The sequence below is a fragment of the Gavialis gangeticus genome, unplaced genomic scaffold (assembly GCF_001723915.1).
Source record: "Gavialis gangeticus isolate Ggan-Ray unplaced genomic scaffold, GavGan_comp1, whole genome shotgun sequence".
Classification (NCBI taxonomy): domain Eukaryota; kingdom Metazoa; phylum Chordata; order Crocodylia; family Gavialidae; genus Gavialis; species Gavialis gangeticus.
Window position 1 is genome coordinate 4,057,189 of NW_017729023.1, and position 22,671 is coordinate 4,079,859.

Here is a 22,671-nt window from a genome sequence, read left to right on the forward strand (position 1 = left end):
GCTCCTGCCCCCACCTGCAGCATGGCCCCCCACTGGGAAGAGGCTCTCACACTGGGACACCAGGAGAGGAGGTGCTGCCCCCGTCATGGTCCCTGCCCCCTCACCACTCCAGAGGCAGGGGCGGGGGCACTGCCAGAGGTCAGCCAGCATGGCCCCTGTGGCACCAGGGCATAGACAGGCTTTATCTGTCCCCTCGTGAAGTGGGCAGGGAGGGGGCTTATTCCATCATTTGCCCCATGCGGGGAGCAAACAGTGGCAGTGGCGGCAACACGATCACAGGGTTGGCAGACCCCACTGCAGTCCCCCAGGGGCAGAGGGTGTGGAGGCGGGAATAAACCCCCTCCCTGCCCCCTCTGCCTCAGGGGGCCATGCCAGCTAGCCTCTAGGTGTGCCCCTGCCCCTGCAACTGCAGCAGCGAGGGGGGAAGCAACAGGCAGACCCTGGCTCAGGTCTGTGCCAGTGGGACAGGGACTGGGGAAATAAACCCCCTCCCTGGCCAATTCACTTCAGGCTACTTCCAGTAAGCCACCCCCTCTCCCTCCTCCCTGCCTCGCAGCACAGCTTCCCTGCAGCTGAGGCCTGCTCTAGCATCCCCCAGCTCCTGGCCTGAGCAGCTGCAGGCATATGCCTGCATTTCTCAGTCCAGAGGGTATGTCTGTTCACTTGCAAATTGATTGAATCTAGGCAGGTTAGACTACCCTGCAAAATATTGCATCAATTCAGGCTCTGGCATTTTGAATGTCTATCCCTAGCCCAAATGTTCCCATATCTAACCTTGAGTCTAGAATGAAGTGAAAATCTCCATTGTCTTCAGTTAATTAACAGACTTGGTCAATGACATTTTTAAAAACTTTTCTTTATTTTTCACTTCACCATAGGAATACCGCTGAAACATTTCTGGAAACCCTTTTTTTTTTTCCAAAATGTTATACATCAATTTAAACAGAATTTTAAACCATTGGCCATTACCAAGATAAAAACAAAGTGCACGAGAAGATGAACAGAAGAATTTATTTGTTGTCTTCCCTGCTGGCAATCTAGAAGGGAAATGAAAAAAGGATTATGTCATAAAGCACAGTAATGTATTCTAAAGTTGTGTATGCCGTATGAGAGGTGACAAATCAACCATTTGGGACAGTAACCGTGCAGTTGGGTTAAGAGTCCATTTGCAATTAGGCCTGTTGCAGATGGATCTGGGAAAATCATTCTGTGGCTATACATCATGCATACAGACCTACTATGTTATGGATAGACTGTCGTGATCCTCCTGGTAACAGCTGAGCACCTCCCCAACATTTATTTTACCCTCCCCATGTCCCAGTGTGGTTGGGTCAGGGTTCTAGAGATGAATCCTGTGATTGACCCTCACACCTCAGTGAAGAGGTGACTGCAGGGGCAGATTCAGGATTTACTAAAGAGGGACGCAACACACCACCCCTCAAACCATGAGGAATGGTCTGTGGAATGGCAAAACACATCTGGAGCCCCTGGGTTAGATTGGGACTGAGGGGAGCTGGGCATGGAGTGGGCACATGAAGGTGGGAGGAACCTCCCCACCAGTGATACCACTGTCTCTATCCCCTGCTGACCTAGGAGGGTAGGAGCCACAGCTGCTTCTGCCCTGCTGCAGCCAGGAGCTGTGGAGAACAGGTGTCAGGGGTACCAGGCTTGGCCAGGGACAGTGGCAGCAACACTCAGGCTCCACCTTCCAGGCTCTGCTCCCTGCCCACCCCATTCCCCTCCAGTCCCCAATGAGTCTAGCTCCCTGCACAGCTGTTCTCTCCAGCACAGGACAGGAGTCACTCATGAGCTGCTCTAGGGAGATCCCCTATGCCTGCATCAGCCAGAGAGAACAGTGGCAGTAGGGAGCAGGTTTGTCCTCATAGAGCCTGCATTTAGGAAACACCTCTGGGGGGAAAGGATAAGCAGGGAGCAGGGGCTGGAAAGAGGAACCTGTGCACTTCCACTACTGCCCCCTTCTGAGACTGACACCCCGCAGGCTGTGGCTGAAGCAGAGCAGGAGCAGCTCTGGGACTCTTTCTGTACCCAGGTCAACCCATGGCAGGAACAAAGGGCGGGGGGAGGGGCTGTCCACCCCTCCCTTCCACCCAGATCTGCCCCTGGGTGACTGTACTTACGATCACATAAGAGCTAGAGGCAGGGTCAGGGCTTTTGCTGATAGAGTAATGTACTTCCTTACAATAAAAATGACAAAACTACAACCCAAAGGGAGACACTGTCTCTCTGTCCTCTTTTTATTCAACGCCCTGCACCCTGGGATCCTGGTCCATGATCTAGGAACATGGCCTCTATAATAACACAAACAGTTCACCAAAAGAAGCAGGTATCTATCCAACCATGATCCCATTTCCTCTGAAGGAGGAATGCACAGTACATATATAGTGTTTTTCTTACCTGCCATACTTTAGACTCCAATTCCTAGGGTAGCTCTACTTTCAACAATGAGGGTTGCGCCCTGGGAAAAAAAGATTAGAAATATTTGTGAGAGACAATCATTGGGAATAACTGATAAAGATTTTAATCAAGAAGCTTCTGTGTTCTTTAACTGCTGACACCTTGTGACATTGAAGGTCAGACTGTATCAGTGGTTCTCAACCTCATTAGACTAATGGCACCTCTCAGAAAATACCACCTCTTAGATTTCACTTATTTTTTGACTACAGAAAAATAATACAGCAATTCTGCTGCTGCAAAGAACTCATGAAGACCACAACAGGATGTTTTTTAACATTATGGATTACTAGTTGAAATCTCTGGATTCATTTTGTAAATCTTGCTTGTACACCTAATTGTGCTAACGTTATGTGGCACCCTGCAGCACCTTTGAAAGGATACCAAGCCACCCCAGGGTGCCATGGTGACCTAGTCGAGAATCCCTGGACTAGATGGTGCCTCCCTCCTCTAGAACACACGTTTCTAGAGAAACTATTTTCCAAAATAGATCAGTCTAATGAAATCCTTTCTTGGCCTGATTGATATGCTACCACAGTCATACCTGGCTAATAAGTAGCAAAGATACCAACTTATTAGTGCACACCCAGAGAGAATTGTCTTGTGATGGCTGCACTATTTGATGAAGATGCAGATATCCACATCCTCCATGTATGCTTTCTTTAAATCAGGACTAAAGCCTGATCCATGAAAACAGATGGGGCATACCTCTTCACCAAAGCAGGTATCATGGTCTTCTTTCTTGCAGCACTTATCTACCATTTCTATAAAACCTGCAATGATTTTTCCCAGTTGTTCATCAGTCATACTGGGCTTGCGTTTAATGAGGTTGACAAGCAATCTGGAATGAGAGCAAAACATAATTAACACAGTTGACACCAGTTAGTCTGATTTGTTGGTGATATTGTATTTCCCTAAGGCCTCTGATGAGCCTGGGTCTACGCAGTGATTTTAGAAATGCCCAGAGCAGCATATTCTCTTGAGTTCTGCTCTGTTCAACATGGACTTGATCTAGTGAAACTGCTGGGAGTCTTTCCCTTAAGTCCAATGGGATTTGCAGTCATCCCTGCATATTGAGTATGAGAAACGTCACCCCAAAAAGCTTAGTCTAAATCAGGGGTCAGCAACCCCTGGCACATGTGCCAGAGCATGGCATGAGAGGCCATTTTGCTTGGCATGCCACAGTTGCCCCAGGCTCTGGGCTGCCTTCCCATGTTTCTCATGCAGTTCACTAGCTCAGACTGGATATTCAAGCAATCCTACCTTAATTATCTTTGCGCTAAAGTATCTTAAAGCCTATGGAATCCTAAAACATAGACTTCTTAACCCCATTTTCTCCCTGGAAACTGAATGAAGCTACAGGAGTTCACTGCAAAGAAAATAAACTGGACTCTTAGAAACTTCTCAGTGTTTGTGGGATGAGTCACATTTACATGATGTAAAGTGAGCTAGTTAATGGATTATGCCCACTCAGGAGCTGGCCCACTAAATTCTGCAGGGTTAACTATAGTCAACACACTAATTATTTGAAACAAGCTAAAGATGTTTTAAGTTTTGCTGTTGTGATTATCTGCTAAAGCAGTCCCATAACCATTTTCTATGCACAGTGAGAATTTATGTTTAATTTGAAACCACTTCTAATTAGGATATTCTGATTCTATGATTTTCAGAAGATTTGTAGTATAAACAAAGATCTTACTTAAGCTGGATTTCTTGTTGTGTTGCAAGAGGAGCACTGCATAAGTTCTCACCAAAGTCAAACATGGCTGGGTTGAATGGGGGAGGCACATAGTTTTCATCCACGCCCAGTTTGGTAAAGCATGGTCTCCTGTTAGCATAGGAGGCACTACAGCAGTGGGCAACTTGATCATTTACAGGTACAGCCTTCTGTCTCTCACACATTTCTTGTAACAGCATGTCCAGCTGAACACAAAGGGAGAGGAATAAAACAAAGATCACAACATTTTTGGCTTGAACATTAACAAGAGTAATAAATGTATCCATGCCCCAAATTGTACAGTCTATGATCTATGAGCTTCCACTATTCCTGAAGCAAAGCTCCAAGGTGAGCACAAAATAAAGACGTCATACATGCAGTTATTCTGGAATTCTTCATAATGGCATGAAGATATAGTCTTGAGGTGATTTTGCTGGACTTTTTGAAGGGCTCTTGGTTGGACTTTTTGAAGGCTTCTTGGCTGGAGTCTTCTCAGGAGTCTTGGCTACAGGTTTTTCTGGAGTCTTGTCTGCTTTCTTAAAAAAAGTGTCCAAGGAAGTTTGGACAGATGTTCTCCAGGGAGATGGGCAACACAGCAAACTTGTTTGCTGGAGTGGTGTCGAATCAGATCAAGTGTTGTAAAGTCAAAACTGACGTCATAAAGTTGAAATGATGTCAATTTATAAACGTCGTAAGTGTGAAATGTTGTAACTCGAAACTTTGTAAGTCGAGGACTGCCTGTAGATGTTGGCCACAATGAAGTGGCTCAATTTATCACTACCTTTTGTAATGGCCACAAATTTGAGTATCTGTGGCACAACAGAAGATAGGGATGTCTGTCTATATGGCTTCATTTTGTACCCCCATAATTTTTTTATGGAGGCACAAAGGTGCTGTCAGCTTCCACCCATACAGTCTGAAGAGAGCTCTGCTTATTTGGCATGGCCTTTAAACATTTCCTGCAGTCAGTCTTTGGAAAAGCATTATTTTATTAAAGCTCTTGTGGTAACTAGCATTTCAGGGCTGAGCATGGAAAGTATTCATCTTGCAGAAGGGTGATATCATTTTTCACGATCTACAGCTAGCCTGCCCTTCAGCTGGAGTACATCAATGTTGGTTTCAGCTGATCAATTCTGGCTTCTTCCAACTACATATTTAGCCTTGAACATTTTCTTTTACTATTAAACTTGTTCCACATTGAGATTTCATTCCACTAGTTTCACAAATTGTATCAGTTTTCACCCAATTCTGACCACATCTAGGTCTAGGACTTGCTCAGAAATGCTATAACCTTATTTTGAAAGTGTTAAGGCTATTGGAGTGCATTATATAAGCACAGTTTTTCTTTAATGGATTACTTAGTACTTCTCAACTGAAAAAAAAGCAGCCAGAGATTCAATCCAAATTAATGTGGGTTTTATTTATTTCAGAGGAACAAAAGCCAAGGTAGGATAAAACTTTAGCCTGTAGTAGGAAGTTGGACTTTAAGGTCTCCTAACCCAACTTTTCTATGAAAAATAAAACTGACATCAATGGGAATGGCTTTGGGTGCCCAGCTTCCCTGAATATGGGTAAATTGTGGATGTAAGGGCTGATTTTGAGGCTGCTATATTTGAAAATATTGACAAAAGTTTCCAGGGCATCATACATAGTCTTCTTCAAAAATCCATAGCAATTTTGTGGACAAAATGGCTACTGACAGTAAGTTCAGGCAGATTTCATAAAAAACTACTGGTGAAGTACACAGAAAACCTGCTGAAGAGGATACAAAGATAAAGAAAGAAGTCTACTCACATATCCCTCACCACAAGCTATATGTCTGTTTTCAGGTTCCTGGCAGCATTTGACACCAATTAATATCATTTTCTTTGCGACTTCAAGCATTGTTTCTGTTGATACCTGAGGCATTTTCTTGGTGTAGCGGATAAGAACCCTGAAGTCACAAGAGCCCACACTGAATGATCACTGTTGAACAAAATCTTAGCAGCAAATCACCAAGCTAGGCCAGTTTGAGAAAGTACAGTTCAGTCTGTCCAAAGCAGTACTAACTTTTCTCCATTTCAGCAGGGACAGCAGCTGCAGCAAATAAATCCCACCCTCCCTATCCTCCTAATGTGGCCCATCTCTCCGTACTGCCTTTGAAGCTCTTTCATCCCAGCACTGGAATAATGGCTTTTTCTAAAGTGCCAGCAGAACATAGGTTATGCCAGGGGCAATGCATAGGGGATGCATGGGGGTGCACATGCACCCCCTGAGAGCACTGGTACACCTCCTGACATGCTGCGCACCCCCCTTGCTGGTGCCCCCCTGCAAGTGCCGGCCATGGAGTGGGAGCACCCTGGCCACTTCCAGAAGCCCGCGAGATCAGTTGTGGAGGGGATCCCCCACCCTGGTCAGTGAGATCAGCTGCAGGGGAACCCCCCTGGTCACTGACTGGTTGCTGGGGGGGGCATGTGCTCCTCCTGAGTAAGGTGGCACCAGTCACCCATGGGTTATGCCATTGTTCTGCTTATCTGTGCCTAGGAAATTTCACCTTTACCAAATTCAAACATTTATGATTTAAATGAGAAGCTACTTTTCAGAAGCTACATACACTTTTAGGAATTCAAATTCTCCTTCTTTAAGAAGGTCACAGTTTGCCTTTACAAGGTTTTCAGTCTCTTGGATGTGATTTTGAAATTCTTCTTCCTGCCAGGAAATATAATGCTTGTTAGCAGCCTATTATGTAAGGTGACATACTCTTAAGAGTGGCACACTCTGCTCCCTTCCAAACAAGTTTACATCCAATGTAGCTGCTTTTTTGCTCCTGTTAGTTCTAAGGAATGGTTCTGGCCTTTATAATTACAGCAACTGAGAATCCTATCATGTTTTTATGGTATAGTTGGCTAAGTATATACTATTGGTAGACTGCAAGGACAGATATGGCAGGTCATGACTAGAATGACCTGGCCCTGAATGTTCCTGTGGGCCAAGCAGTATCCTACCTGGCACCTCAGTAGGATCTCTGCTAGACACATTACCCCCACAAACAGTATATATATAGCCACCTTAATGTTGTGCTGCAGGCAGGGTAATTAGCTCTAAGCCATGTGCCCTACTCCAATCTGGGAGGTTATACCTATAGAATTAGTCCAGGTAAGTCTACACAGTGCTACCTCATGCCAACATAGCACTGCACTAATTTAAGATTTCTTGCAATGACTAAAGATGGCCATGGATTCAGAGGAGCTGAGAAACCATTATTGTAATGTTGTTACCCTCACAGGACCCCCTATATAAGGTAGGGTAGTTTTCCTAATATACTGATGGGGAACTGAAGCAGGAGCCAAAATGACATGTCCAAAATCTATGGCAGAGCAAAGCATTGCACCCACTGTCATGATGACTCACAAACTAATGCCACAACCATGGTATTGCCCTTCTCAGGAATGGATTCCACTATTTTTTGCAATTTGCAATGTCTGTTATTCAAAATAATGTCACAGTGTCTGCAGAGAGAGGTAGTTAACCACATTAGCCTGAAACTATGCAAAAGGCAGAATAGATTTGCACCTTATAGGCTAACTAAATCAGAGATGTATAGCATGAATGAAGCCATAGTCTCTTCTCTATATGAATACTCTGTTACCAAGGTATTCATAGTACTTTTTCTCTTATTTTGTATTGGGATTTTTCTAGCTTCAATTTATTTCCTTTGGATCTTGTTAGAAGTGTATAAAGTAAAACCGTTTTTACCTTCCGAAACTCCATTTGAATGCTGTCTCACTTTAAAATCTGTGCCTACTTATACTGCTGGCTCTTTGGCACAGAAATTATATATTTGTACATTCATGATTCTAATACACTTTAGTAGCTCTGAAGACTACATTCTTAACATCCCCAAGCTAACAGTTAGTAGAAAAATAAGCTTCTCCAAGGCTGTCCCTGAACTCCCAATCAGAGAAGCCGTCTCAGAGTCAGCAGATAGTTCTTTCCCTGTGCTCAGTGAATTTTTGGCCTCTCTGCAGAAGCTACTGGCCCAGATATCGCTGAGGTTGCTTTAATAATGTGGGTGTATGTTTATTAGGAACCTGACTGTGGCCATCATGTTATTTTATGTATGCTACTCTACCTGTCCAATTGTAAGAGATTTAACGGAGGTAAATCAGTTCATTATAGTCACTATCTAAACACTGTTTTTTTTCCTATTGTGTGAACAAATAGTGGAACCTACCGCTTTTCCATAACATTGAGAAGAGTCTTCAGTTTTGCAACACTTTTTCAGGAGGTCTTCATATTGCTTAGCAATCCTCAGAAGCATCAGAGTAGAGAACTCTTGGTGCCTTCTTGAATAGTCATAGAGAAACCTGTAACATTTAAAAACTGCCAGCATTAGAAAACTGAAGAATAAAATAGATACAGCTTCTCCAATGAGCACTGTCACTAAGTGCCTGCTCTTTTGATATGAGCAAGTTAGATGGACAACAAGATTTGAAATGGCTTTTGTCTTTTTAGCAGCATCTCTTGACAATTGTAAGGAAGTATCCTTCATCTTAGGAGAAGTGACCACAACTCTAATAAAATATATTTATTTTGGGGATGCTTATGATAGCTGCTTAGACATCAAAGTACTCCATGATTTTATCCTTATCTTTGAGCATAGATTATGATGATCTGAAATGCAGAGTAGAAGATATTGTGAATGTGATCTTGTCTAAGGCCTGTTCAAACTCCCTTTTCAGTTCACCTCAGTGAAAGATAGACCAGTCTCTTAAGCCAGTTTTCACACTCATATGACTCCATTGGCTTGAATGGATCCATTCCCAATTTACACAAATATAAGTGAACACCAGGAAAAATCCTTAATCTTAAAAGTTCAATGCACTAAAACCAGAAAAGGGATTCATGTTCTGATTAACTGTGTGTAGCATACTCTCTGTACCAGTTTCTCAGCAGGAGTAAAATGACATCCATTCAGAGCAGTCACCAGTAGAAGATCAAGCCCTCATAATTTAGGCATTTGAATGGATCTACTTATTGCCTGCCAGACCAGCTACCTGTGTACAAATATAACAAACTGGATATAAAAATGTGCAACGTTTGTATTACGTACTCTCCCATAAACTTTTTGTGCTCTTCCTCAAAGTGTTTGCACACATCTGGATCTTGTATGTATTTCTCGGCTATTGGAGGCAAGTCTGCAGGTTTGTCATCAAATTCTGCTTGAACAACACACTGACACTTCTCCACCAGTGGCTTCTCACAGCATTCTCTGATTTTACTAGAGAAGACCTCTTGGTTGGAACAGATATGTTCCACAATTTGTGCCTGCAAAAGGTAGAATATAACACCAGTTAAAAGGCATTCTGGCTATTCTTTTTCTTACCCTTTCAAGGCTCAATTTAGCACTGCTCCTACCCCTTTTCTAAGAAAATGTGTGACTCCCTAGAGATGTTTTTCAGGAGGCAGAAATCAGTAAAGCACAGCCTAGAGCTGATAGAGCACCAGCCATACTCCCAGCTTTGGACCCTAGGGTTTACTGGGACAATGACATTCCTGCAACACTGAATGACTCACCTTGAGGGAGGCTATGCTATCCCTTAGTCTTTGGAAGTTAATGGGGCGGGTGAAGAGATTCAGCAATCTTCAAGTCTCCTTTACCCTGCCAACCTATGCTGTTCAATGTAGGATGTGTCAACTACCACTACATGGTCTAGTCCTGGATGCTACTGGCTTGTGGGTCTGCAAGGTACACACCAGTCCACACGGACAGGCATTTTACAATAAATCATAGAGCGCACACTCATGACTGGTACTGGACTCCTTGCCAAGGTGAACTGCCCTGTAAAGCTGAAAAGCACTTATTGCAAGAATATTGTTAAACTGGTGCTGGCAGATCCCTTCAAAATTTAGTCTAAAAAAGTATGCTTTGACTCTCCCTCATGACCCAGAAATAATGCTCTGAACCTCCTCCCTCCCCATCTTCATGACTGAATCTAAAGTGCAGCGCTTTACAAAGAGGGCAGGGGCAAGAGTTTTCTGCTACTGCAGTGATTCTCAATATGTTTAGGCTCAAGGCATTCCTTGTTAGGCTCAAGGCATCCCTCCATAACTTGTGTGTATTGAGCAGCATCCCATCAAAAAATAATATATTTATTACACTGCTTATCTCCTTGCAGAGGGACTGGACAATGCCTCAGCCTGCTCTTATCTGTTTATCTCCTCATACCTGCCCTTTTTGTTCACATTATGTGGCATACTTCAAAAGATCTTGCAGCTTCCTGTTGAGAGTCACTGGGCTACTGGCTTCCTTGAACCTCCCAGTGCACTGCAGCATCTCAAGATGCATCATCTGTTTCCCTTGATTTGATGTGCAGATTTGAGCTTGGCAGGTCCAACAGGCAGCTTTTATTCAAAGTGATACCTTCTGTCTAAGGATTACAACCAGAGCCAGTAGAAAAATGACTCATTTGAAATTATGAGGGGACTCCACTTGAACTAGCTATGGCCATTTACAGACGACACTTTAAAGTAGGTTTAAAGTGAGTTAAATGCCTTTTGCACCACTTTAGTAGCACTACTGTTTGCACATTCAGTGGTGTATTGAGTGTTAATTCCAGCCGCTGTAGCACATTCAGTGGTGTAATGCACCTTAAATTACTTTGGGATGTAGCAATTTACTTTGGGGCACTGCAGAGTAAAACACCTCCAAGGAGTTTTAGCTTCCTACCCTACAGCCACAGAGGGAAGCACCAGGCTCCGTGAGGCTCAGGAGCTGTACAGGCAGACCATGCAGGCAGCCCAGCAGCAGCCCGGGAAGGCAGGCTCTGCAGAAATAAAAAAAAAAATGGGGTGAGCCTGAACATTTTTTTTTTTTGTCCCCCAGAGCTTGCCTGCTTGCCTGAGCTGTGAAGGGGCCCAGTGCTTCCTTCTGCAGCTGTGGTGCCCCCTGGGTGCCTGGCTGCCCGAGCCGGGTGCCTGCAGGTGGGTGCCAGCTGGGGGAGGGGCCCCCGCTGCCGTGGAGGGAAGCACCAGACCACCCCCCCACACACACCTACAGCTCAGGAACCACTCTGCCCACCAGCAACTTGCACTCCTCTACCCACTGCTGGAGAGGCAGGTAAGGATCGAGGTCTGACATGAATGTATACAACACAGGGGTTTACTTCGCCTTAAACTGAAGCAGTGTTTTTAAAAAGCCACCGCTTCAATTTAGGGAGAATTATCATGTCATATACCATGTCATATACAACCCACCTAAGGATCTCGCCCTGAACCTATAAGAGATAAGGATGTAGCCACTCAGTCCTGGAATGTGAAGATGAAGAGCTGTAAGTAAATAGGCAATAAGAGATGGCATCCATCCCAGTTCTTCGACTATGTCAATACTTTGAAAAAATAAATAAATAAATGAACCTACCCGGTCATCCATGCACTCTACCATGTCACCATCACAACATTCCTTGTGTTCATCAGAAATATCCTCTGCTGTTTTGCAAATCTCTGTAAATGGAGCCTTTGGATATTTTTGGCTAATCAAAGCAAGAGTGCTGAAGAAACAGATAAAAATCAGAAACACCTCTGTCTGATGCAAAGCTCAGCACTGAAAACAAAAGTTGCAAATCACTGAAACTGAGGTTGCTCTAAATTATGGGGCTTTGACAATTTTTTTTGTACTTAGCAGCTTTAAATTGAGGTTACCAATCTCTCTCAAAGATGCTGTAGATAAACCTTAACTTGCTAGCCTTGTTGTAGGGGTCACTGAAAGAAATCAGTCTTGTGTTTACACAGGAGGTCAGACTAAATCAGAAGAAAGACCTCACTGGGCCCTAACAGCATTAAAATTGACGGACTGTTCTGCAATGCATAGCATGCTCATTGATTCCAGGTTTAGAGTCTGGGTTTGTTTAACTGTTCCCAAAAGTGCCCAACTTCATATTCATATTATAAAAAGAGGCATTTCCCCTGCAATTTCTTAGTCAGTCTAATAAAAGTATCATCTCTGAACCAAGAGTTCTAGAGTTTTGCATTTCTTTTTGTCTCAGACCAACACGGCTACCAAATAAACCCCCAACCTCATATTTTTGAGTTATCACATGTAAGCTTCACATGTAGGACAAATTTGACAATATGTACATGGAACACATCAAAGTATCTGATTCTGAGGCAAATTATGCAATCTTACATAAGGCCACAGCTGCCACAAAGCGAGTTGTACTCTAAAGCTGTTTGTTTTTTCCAGATAATTAGCCTTCCATTCACAATCCCCGTCAGCAAAGAATATGCACTTTTCCCCTTTGCTGTCTACAAAAACTAAGCTGCAATTCTATTACACACTGAAGTAAATAGGTCTTGTGTTCAGACAGCACTGCAAGAACAGGCCCAGATTTGGCAAAAGACTATTCTGGTTTCATCTTTATGCAAAGTAAAGAATAGCTTCTGGAATTGAAATTCTTTTGACATTATTATGAGGGTGATCCTCAAACCCAGTAAGTGCAAAGGAGTTACACGGATACATCAGAGAAAGGCATCAGAAGTGAATATTTATGATTTTAGGACAACCAGTTTATTTTGTTGTAAAATAGTGGCAAAGACACTTACTCTGCCTTGAAAATTCTCTTTCCAAACGTCTTCAAGACTCTGCAATTATATGTGTGTATCTTGTCAATTTGTCTGGCTCTGTCCTTTAGGGCAGTGACCTACCATAGAAGAAACAACTTGTGAGATGAAGTGGTCACACTTAATGGAAGAAACTTAGAAACACCTAGAGCTTTTTCCTGATTAAATGGTGAGAGCCCAAGCACCAACAGTTCTTATATGAACTGCTGGATTGTAAATGGCTAACTGTTGGCATATATGTCTGTGTGCAAACACTCTCTCTCACTTTCTCTCCGAGTTGCACCTTGCACTGCAACTAAGTATTCCTAATGTTTTCAATGAAATGACACAGCCCTAAACTTTTAGGGAGTCAGGTGAATCTGTCTTACACCCAGACAGTCAAACTGAAGCCACCGGGGCCTGCATACAAATGAAGACACAACCTAGCCCATAACATTCAAAATATACAAAGGCCTAGACAGTAATTTTTACCAGAAACCCCATGCAGAGGGACATTTTTTTGCTGGTCTACACCAAGCAAATTTGTCTCTCTCGTCCATGCACACTCAGTGCAAACAGAGCAGAACCAGGCCACTATCCATTACCTGGTTCCTCCCACCCACTCCTTGTTCACGAGCTTGAGGCATGTGGTAATAGGATCACAGTTCCTGTTTACTCTTGCATGCCTGGACCAAAGTTGCAGAGATGACTTCCCAGGATGTAAAGGAATATTTATTTCTTTTGCACATGTGCACTGACCAGGTTTCCTGCTTTCTTACCCTAGATGATTACTCCAGGACCTTTCCCTTGCTACTTCTGAGCAATGCTAATAACTGGTAGACAAAACAGGCTCAGAAAGGGACATAAAACTATGGAGGGTTTTTTTTGCTTTTGTTGGGGGGGGATTGTAGAAAATATATCCCTTTTTCATGAGAAATATCGTGAAATTAGTAGAATGTGAAATTCCTTTAACTATTTTTGCAGCCTAGTCTGTTGCAACTTGCCATTTCAATTAAGTAGTTTTCTGAGAAAGATCAGGTGCATGTTAATACAAGACTCCATTTGTAGTATGACAAACTTTCACACAAATAATAAAAATGGTCATCTACCACAAATTGTAATGCTGCACTAAAATCAAAGTACTTTCTGAAAAATTCAGAAATAATGACAGTTCTGGGCAATGACATAGCTTGGAAAAACCTTGCAAGGGTTTTCACAATAGTATGTAAAGATTTTCCTTGTCATTTTTATAAACCACTAACTTCATTCCCAGTGATCTGTCATTCATGTGCACGGCTCAAAAAAGAGCCTAACAAGTATGGGTACTATGCAGCAATTGTGAGAGTGATCAGGAAGGCTTTTGTTTTAATTTTGTTTTAATTCCAAGCTTCTAAGAAGTTATCGAAAACAACTATGACAGAAAGAAACTTAAATACTCATAAAGCTGACAGTTTTTTCTTACACCTAAATTTGTAAAACAAACAATTCTGTAGGTCAGAAGGTAAATGTTAGTGTATAATCCATATACCACTTGGTGTTTTACATGGAAAATCTGAATACCTTTTCATCCAAACAAGCACCAATGTCAGTTCTTGCACAACAGGTTTCAACTGCATGCTCATAGTCAATAGACAAGGCAAGAATTGTAGGGGCATAAACAAAAGGAAATCTTCTTGCAACCCTATAGATGTAGCTGTAATTAAAGAAACATACAAACACACATATTTCAGCAAAAAAAGTATCAAATCTATAGAAATCATTTTTGAGACAACTTCTATTTTTAGAAAACAAGACTTTCCTTGTGGCATGCCAACCAATGATACATATAGATTGCATCCAACCATGTCCTAAGTAGGATTAACTAATGACTGCCATTGGGCAAATTTCTTTCTTTTTTTTCAGCTACTCAATTCATTGTGGATTGTTTTTGTCTTATTGTTTTCAATAATAAAATGGAAGTGGGGGGAGGAGGGCAGGGTGAAAGAATAGGCAGTGGGAAAGCAAAACTAGAAAAATTACTGGGTAAGGTTCCTTTTTTGCCCTAAAGTCAAAATTTCTGGACACATTTCCACAAATATGTGTATCTAAAGAAATGTAATTTTTCACTTGAAAAACATTCCAAATGGAAAAACAATCCTAGAATTGAGTGAACATTTCATCAGAAGTTCAATTTTGAAGGAGTTTGACCAGATGCTTATTCAAACATCTGCACAAGTAATAGACTGTTTGTAACATGCATGTACAACTATTTCCAAGTTAATTAGAGGCAAATGTTTTACCATGTGGTCCTGTGCATCAGAGTATCTCATGTACCTTGCTGAATATCTCTATATAAAGTAAAATTCAGTGTTCTTACTGTCCCAGGAATGACTTCTTGTCCTCATGAAATTCTCTGCACACTGCCTCAGGTTCTGGTTTTTCAAATGGTTTAATGAATGTTGGGTAGGCTGTTCTGAATGACAGAAAGCACTGGTTTCTTTCAGGGTCAGCTTTAGTGCAACAGTCAGCCATCTCCCCATATGAATCATGAAGCGTTTGTATTTGGCAGATCTCATCCAAGAAAATAGCAGGCTAAAGTGAGAGGGGTAGAATACATACATTGCCAAGGGTCAGCATTAAGGTTGCTTATGGAAAACGTGATGTACATCTTCATTTTGAAAACTCATTTAAGTTTCTTTAACAGAAGATACAGCTGAACATACTCTATGACTTTTTCAATAAAAATTGTCATAGATCCATGACTGAAAACAAAACTGGTTCAAATATTCAGTTCATTTCTGGATGTTTTTGGAATTCTATAACCAATGACTATTAAGGCTGTCAGTTAATCACAGTTAATGCGCATGATTAATGTGTTAATTGGTTCTTGCATTAGTTTTTGTAATGCGTTAATTGCACATGTGGTTTTGGAGCCTGGGCCCAGGCTCCGTTCCACTCAGCAGGGCACAGGTGTCAACACAGAGGACCGCAGAGCAGCCCAGGCGCAGGCTCTGGGCAGCTGCAGCAGAGGAGGGGAGAAGCACACACAGACACAGACACAGACACAGACACAGACACAGATACACACAAGCAGCCACAGCCTGCACACTGCATGGAGAGCAGGGCCACGCCAGTAAGTCTGTGGAGAGGGAGGGATGCAGAGAGAAGGAAGGGGTGGCAGGGGAGAGGGAAGGGGTGAGGGGGCAAATTGAGGCCCACACAGTGAGGGAGAGAGTGAGGCAGCGGCTGGGGTCAATGGGACCCAGAGCCAGGGCAGATCATGGGACAGAGATGTGGGTGACTCATCCAGGTGTGCATGGAGGGGTGGGGGCGGCTCCCCGCCACTGGGTGCACCCCTGAGGGAGGCATGTGAGCACATGCCCCTCAGATTTGCATGCAAGGTGAGGGTGGGTTGCCTGCTGCAGGCCAGGGCTCTGCACTCTGCTGCCTTTGCCACACACACATCCACAGCCCCCAACACCTTCACAAATTCCCTCCTACAGGCATCCCACAACCATACAAAGTACCTGCATAATTTTGCATAATTCTGAGTTTTTCTGTGCATAATGTTTGAGTTTTTACTTGTGTAATTAAAATCGTGATTAATTGTGACTATTTTTTTATTTGCACAACTATTCACAATCGCATTTTTTAATCGTTTGACAGACCCAATAGCTATATTACCTTAGTTGATCACTTCAGTTCCTTATGATCAGGAAGCACTGGCTAGCATTTTAACTTGGATTGACATCTCTGAGATCTGGTACTAGAGCTAAAAGTTGTAACTTGGACCAGTGGGCACATTTACATGAGATGTTACTGTGCAGTAGCAACAGGCTCATTGCTACCACACAGTAGGGGTGGCGGGCACTAGCCATGACAGTGACAGTACTGCACAGCAGTATTCTAGTATTATTAGAATAATAATACTATACACGGTAGTATAAAAAAAGAACCGTGCAGGGATGGTAATGCACAGTAATGCTGGTTACTGTGCAGTCATTTAGTACTTGATTAAGCAAGTACTAAAAACCTGCACAGTAACAACTGTGCACTCTGCCACCCATTTGACAGGGCCAGTGTTTCCTTCTAGCAAGCACTATGTTTGACATGATGACATCCATTTCTAGGCTTTTAAATATCTTCAAATATCTGGCCTCTGGTGACTCAGGAGTTTATATCGCAGAGGAAGTCAGTGGGACATAAGCTACTGAGTCATGAAGGTATTTTGAAATACTCCATTCTTACATAGGATAAGCCTGTTATTTTAGAATATACACCCTGCCAAGTGTCTTATTGGTAATATCAAAAAAGAAAGCTTTAAACAGGTCACAGTATTCATTACAGTATTGCAGTATTATTTTAACAACTCACTGCTGTATCATGCTGTTGTGTTTGCAGTGCAAATAGAGAAGAAACAGAACCATGGATGTTTTACCTACCACTGATTTTGTGCATCCCGGTGCATCCTCATTGGCAACACAGGTATGTGCAAGATCGACAACAACCTTCACCAGTTTATTTAAGGATTCATAGGAGCACTTCTGGAGGTACTGAGCAAATGTGATCAGGGTACTGAAATATAAGGCAAAATTTTAAAGGTGATTTTTTTTTTTTAAAAACAGCCCCTTTCTTCACATGCAAGGTTGAATTCAGAATATTTGCTTCAATCCATGGCAACGAAAGCTGAGAGAGGACCGCTGATTAAAATTCTCTGAATAAAGTTGGTGGGGACCAAATATTCTAAGGGTCTTTGGTACAGGTGCACACAATTTTCTGTGGACAATACTAAGAACGTGAGAGCAAGACTGTGCATCCAAATGACTTTCATGTAGAAGCTGAGTAACCCTAAACTCATAATATCACAATCTACATCCATTTTAGTTCCTTCCCCCTCAATTCATGCATGTATTGTTTTGTGTTTTAAGCCTCATCTCCATATCAACAACCTTACATGGAGCAAAAGCAGGTTCAGCTGGGTTTTAATTATCTGTGTGTTTCCTGTTACTTGTAACCAGGACACTTGCAAATGTCATAAATTATTATTGCCATTAATAAAATTAATTGATAATAGAAAGTTGCTTCCCAAAAAGGTTTCTGAGGTGGTTTTTGCCTGTCTCTATTCATCTTCACCTGCCACTACCTCCCCCCTTTCCCATAAAAAACCACTGGTCTAGCTGATTTATGCCTGTAGAGGCCAATGAATTTCACTATGTGTCCTGCATTATGTGTCCTTCCACCCATCAGTGGTTAGCAAATCCTCTGAACTGCAAGGCCTGATATGCATGGGGGGGGAGGGAGGGGTATGTACAGGTTCAGGCTCGTACCAGGAACACACTAGTGAGTGATATTTCCACTAGCCCAGTCATCAGGAAAGTGGCCTTACTTGTGAATGCTTCAGGATTCTAGGAAGCTGCAAATATATTTTGTCTGGCTTGATATTTAGAAGGCTATTGCTTCAGTCGTTTTCCCTGGTTTTGTGGCTATATTTATTTTATCATTGCTTATCACATTTTCCACATCAAAACATGTACAATATTGACATTACAAATTGTAATTCATGTAGTCTCTTACACTGATTCAAAATTCTCTTCCTTTAAGTTGTTGAAACGGTGGGCTATCTCGCTTTTGTGTTCTGGGGAACAAAGACAAGAACAAGGTTCACACTTACATATCCCACATGTCTGGAATCCTGCCCCTCTAGCAAAGATGTTTGGAGCCCATGGGGTTGGGATTTGCAACTCCATTTGAGTGGGAGAGTTTCAATTGACTGCAAAGGGGGCAGGCTTAGGGCATGGGCACACAGGTTACTGTGAAGTACACTGGCATGTAAACTAACATCACCTTGGCAAGTTCACAGCACCTACTTATGTGCACACTGGTTACTCTACAGTAAATGTGAAGTAGCTTATCCATTTTCACAGAGATGTGAGCTACCTTCTATCTACTGTGGAGAAAAAGGATGCACATGGGCATTTGCCCATTGAGTAGCTATCACACCGCAAAAATGTACCCTAACTGAATGGATTGTATACCCATACATACCTTAAAAACAATGCAAATAATTTAATCTGTTTACTACTAATTAGCCTGGCCAAAACACAGGCTAAGTAAATAAACTTTGTATATCGTTTCTGATTTATAGCTTATAGTAAATACAACCTGGTATGTTTCTGATTTAACAGTTAATTGCCTATGTGGATTTCCATTTAAGTTACAAGAAAAAGTGTAGTATCTCAAATATTGCTCTCTATTGGGAAATGTAGCCTTTGGGTTATAGCCACTACCGTCGGTATTAGCCAAGGAGAAGAAATAGTCACCATTTGATTTTTAAAGAATGTTGTTGGAAGGTTTTCATTCAAATTCAAGAGTCCAGTTGCTCTGAATTCCTAGTTCACTGTATGCAAATCACAGGTTTTCTTTGGGAGAAGCAGGCATCAGATAAACTTTTATATTTGGCATGGATGTACTTCCAGTTATACAGTGCTGCTGCTCTGGAAGCATCCCACAAACTGCTGCAGTGTGTGTGGTTGGGAAATTTTAACCCAGCACTACAATGCAACCATCTTTGCAATATGCACCCCATTCTTCCCTAGGAGAGCATTTACACAAGTCACTTTATTGTGAAGTAGTGTAGTTTACTGCACAGTAAGCATTTACATCTACATATACATGCTTACTGTGCAGTAAACCGCACTAATTGTGAGTAAATTTGCTAAAATGCAAGTACCAAATTTACTTGTGATTACTAACTGCGCAATAGCGCTTACATAGACACCTGACTGAGAGTAAATCTGTTCCCACTCAGCCAGCCCCCTAGAGGCAGGAGATTTCTCCCTGTCCCTGGGAGCTGCCTGCTGCCAGGGCAGGCTCTGCCACTGAAGCCCAGGCAGGGACTATGTCCCCCTGGCCCAGCACCAGGAAGCTCCAAGCCCCCTGCTCCAAGATCACGATTGGGAAGTGCGGGTTGGGAGATTCTTATCTTCCAGCCCCTGTTTTGCCATTGTGATTGGGTAGTGTGGGGCTAGGGAATCCTTATCTCCCAGCCCAACCTCCGCGGTAGTGTGGCTCGGGTTGGGAGATGAGGATCTCCCAGCACTGGCCCCACTCTCATGGAGTTGGCACTGGGAGCTCCCTGCTGGCGGGGGCTAGGGAACCTGTTCCCCTCCCAGCTCCATGATCACAGAGCTGGGTGGGGAATGGTTTGGGAAGCCTATTACCTGCTCAGCTCCATGAGCATGGAGCTGGTCCCCATCCAGCTCTGCACTCATGAAGCTAAGCAGGGATCAACCTCACTAGCCCATTCCCCACCCAGCTCCACACTCACAGAGCAAAGCAGGCAACAAGCTCCCTAGCCTGTTCCCCACACAGCTCTGTGCTCATGGAGATGAGCGAGGAACAAGCTCCCCAACCTTTTCCCCACCCAGCTCTGCAATTGCAGAGCTGATCGGGGAACAGTCTCTCCAGCCCACACCCTGCGCAATTGCAGAACTGGGGCTAGGAACTGTCCTGGTCAGGGGCAGGCCCCAGCCTCTCACCCAAGAAGTGCAGGGCTTGGAAAGAGCTGCAGGGGTGGGGCAGATCCCAGCCCCTGCCCTGAGCCATCAGTGGGGCAGCTAGTAACAAACCCCTGGCTGGGCAGGGAATCACTGCCCAGCTGGGAGCTTGGTGCTAGCTGCCCCACTGGCAGATCGGGGCAGGGGGCTAGGACCTACCCCTGCCCTGCAACTCTTTCCAAGTCCCCTGCCCTGATCAGGGAGCCAGGGATGGGAACTCCCTGCTGCCAGGGCAGGGGGACATTGTCCCTGCCCCAGCAGCAGGCAGCCCCTCAGGGGCAGGGAGCAGTGTCTCAGCCCTGGCCAGGAGACAGCTGTGTCCTGGCCCAGTGCTCCCTGCCAGCCCCTAGGCTAGCACCCAGGGGGAGCCTAGAGCTCCCCATGGTGGTGGCAGTGGCCCATTGAAGGGCCTCTGGAAGTGAGAGGAGTTTTTGCTCTTAGGAGCAAATCTGCCCCCACTTCCTTACATATGTAGACGCCTGCCTGGAAGCATTTAGTCTTAAGTAGTTTACTCATAAGTAAACTGCTCCCAGATTTTATGCATGTGTAGACACACCCTAGGAGGACTAGTTATGTTTCTGGAAGTGAAGAATAACCCCTACTCCCCCCACCCCCCAACTGAAGCTAATGAAGAAAACTTGGGGAGGCAGCACACAATTATTTGAGCTGGTTGGATAATGAGTGGGGATCACACTGAAAAGTTCAGCAGAAAGCAAATATTAGTATGTTTATATTATTTTAAGCAGATAGTTTTCACTTTTTATTAAAAGCAGCCAAAGCCAAAATGCAGTAGATATTTTTGCTGCAAGTGGAGGCTGTTCAGTCAAAATATAAAAAAGTTTCAATTAAAGTTTTTAGATTTGGAGGTTTTCCATTTAAGAAGAAAAAAAAAGCTTTTTAAGAAAGTAGACTTTTCCTACAAAGATTTCTCTTTATTCAAAAATCCAGTTGGCATAACATTTGATTCAAAACCCATGTTAGTCAACGGGTATTTTTTCATTGATCTGAATGGACTTTGGAACAATAACCATAAAGTTTAGTTCTGAAATTCTGCAAAGTTCAATACAAAAAATATAAGCACTGAAGTAATGCTACAAACCTTGCAAGGACACAACAAATAGTTAATGCAAATCTTTCTCACCTGCCTCTCGAGCAAATCTTTTCAGATCCTTGGATGCAGCAAAAGTGAAGAGAAAAATAAGAGATATTAATGCTATATACTTCATGGTTGCAGCTTATGGGGTGGTGAAGGATGATTCAAAAGTACCAGAAAGATTGCAGGAAAAATATTAATTTATATATTTTTCTCAGTCAACATCTGTAAACCATTAACCATACTGCAGGTATTTGTAACTTTCCATTGAATTGGAAGATTATTGCAAAACTGTGAATATCCTTGACAAAAATAGTGATAAAATGATTTGTTTAACATGTTTGTGATCTGTGCCTTTCTATCGTGACAAGACCTTGTAAATTCTACGACCCAGCACCCACACAAATAAATAATTGCTTAAATTATTTGTCCAGTTAAAACAAGTGATTTGAGGGATTGCATTAATATGTCATTTAGCCTAAGATACAGAAACACCTCAAACACTTATTTTTTTCACTAATGTTCGCTTAAAAATGATCTAGACTGATGTTATGAGGTAGTGGTCTGCCCAGCTAAAATGCTTCTTTTCAGAAATTCACTCCTGAATGGAGGTATCTAATAGAGTCAATTAAATTTAATTTATGGAAGATGAGAAGCAAGAGTCATTGGGACACTCCGGTTCCCTTGCACTACTACAAAAACAGAAGTAAAGTAGATGGCTAAGCCTGAGCCTTGTGGGACTCCATGACATCTACCTCTACTCCTGTGTCTAAGCATTCTGTGACCTGGTTATAAAAAGAAACAAGGTTAGTCAGGCACGATCTACCTGCAATGAATCTGTGCTGATTTCCTTTCAGCATTATTTCCCCTGCTGGGCTCCCACAAATGTGAACCTTAATGATTTTTTTCCTGAGTTTCTTTTCCTTCTCAAATTCTCTTCCAATTAGGGGACAGGGTCCCCATTATATAATTAGCAGCTCTGTAGCTTGCACTCAACCACTTCACTCAGATATGGGGTTAGGGACTGTAATAGGTCCCAGAGGCTCCTGTTACTTTAAGAGGAGAAACTAAAGCAGAAAAAGCCTCAGGCAGCTGAATGGGGTTAGCTGCAGGAGGGAAGGCAGGAAAGGGATGGGTCAGAGTGAGTGGGTCATGCTAGAGGATAGGCTGGCCATTTAGGTCGACCTGGACAGGCTCGCAAGATGCGTGGATCAAAACCTGATGGCATTCAACATGGAGAAATGCAAGGTGCTCCACCTCGGGAGAAAAAACCCACA

General features: G+C 43.1%; 1 protein-coding gene across 1 annotated transcript; it reads right to left on the reverse strand.

Annotated features, from left to right (window-relative positions):
- Positions 1 to 919: 919 nt before the first annotated feature.
- On the reverse strand, positions 920 to 21,569 carry LOC109297137 (serum albumin-like). The gene is made up of 15 exons (XM_019516754.1): positions 21,443 to 21,569; positions 18,320 to 18,380; positions 17,188 to 17,320; positions 15,123 to 15,337; positions 14,327 to 14,459; positions 12,770 to 12,867; positions 11,589 to 11,718; positions 9,282 to 9,496; positions 8,403 to 8,535; positions 6,783 to 6,877; positions 5,984 to 6,122; positions 4,172 to 4,395; positions 3,181 to 3,313; positions 2,416 to 2,476; positions 920 to 1,037 (listed from the first exon to the last, which is right to left on the reverse strand). The coding sequence occupies exons 1-14, from the start codon at positions 21,525 to 21,527 to the stop codon at positions 2,426 to 2,428; spliced, it is 1,845 nt and encodes a 614-aa protein (XP_019372299.1). The 5' UTR covers positions 21,528 to 21,569; the 3' UTR covers positions 920 to 1,037; positions 2,416 to 2,425.
- Positions 21,570 to 22,671: the final 1,102 nt, after the last annotated feature.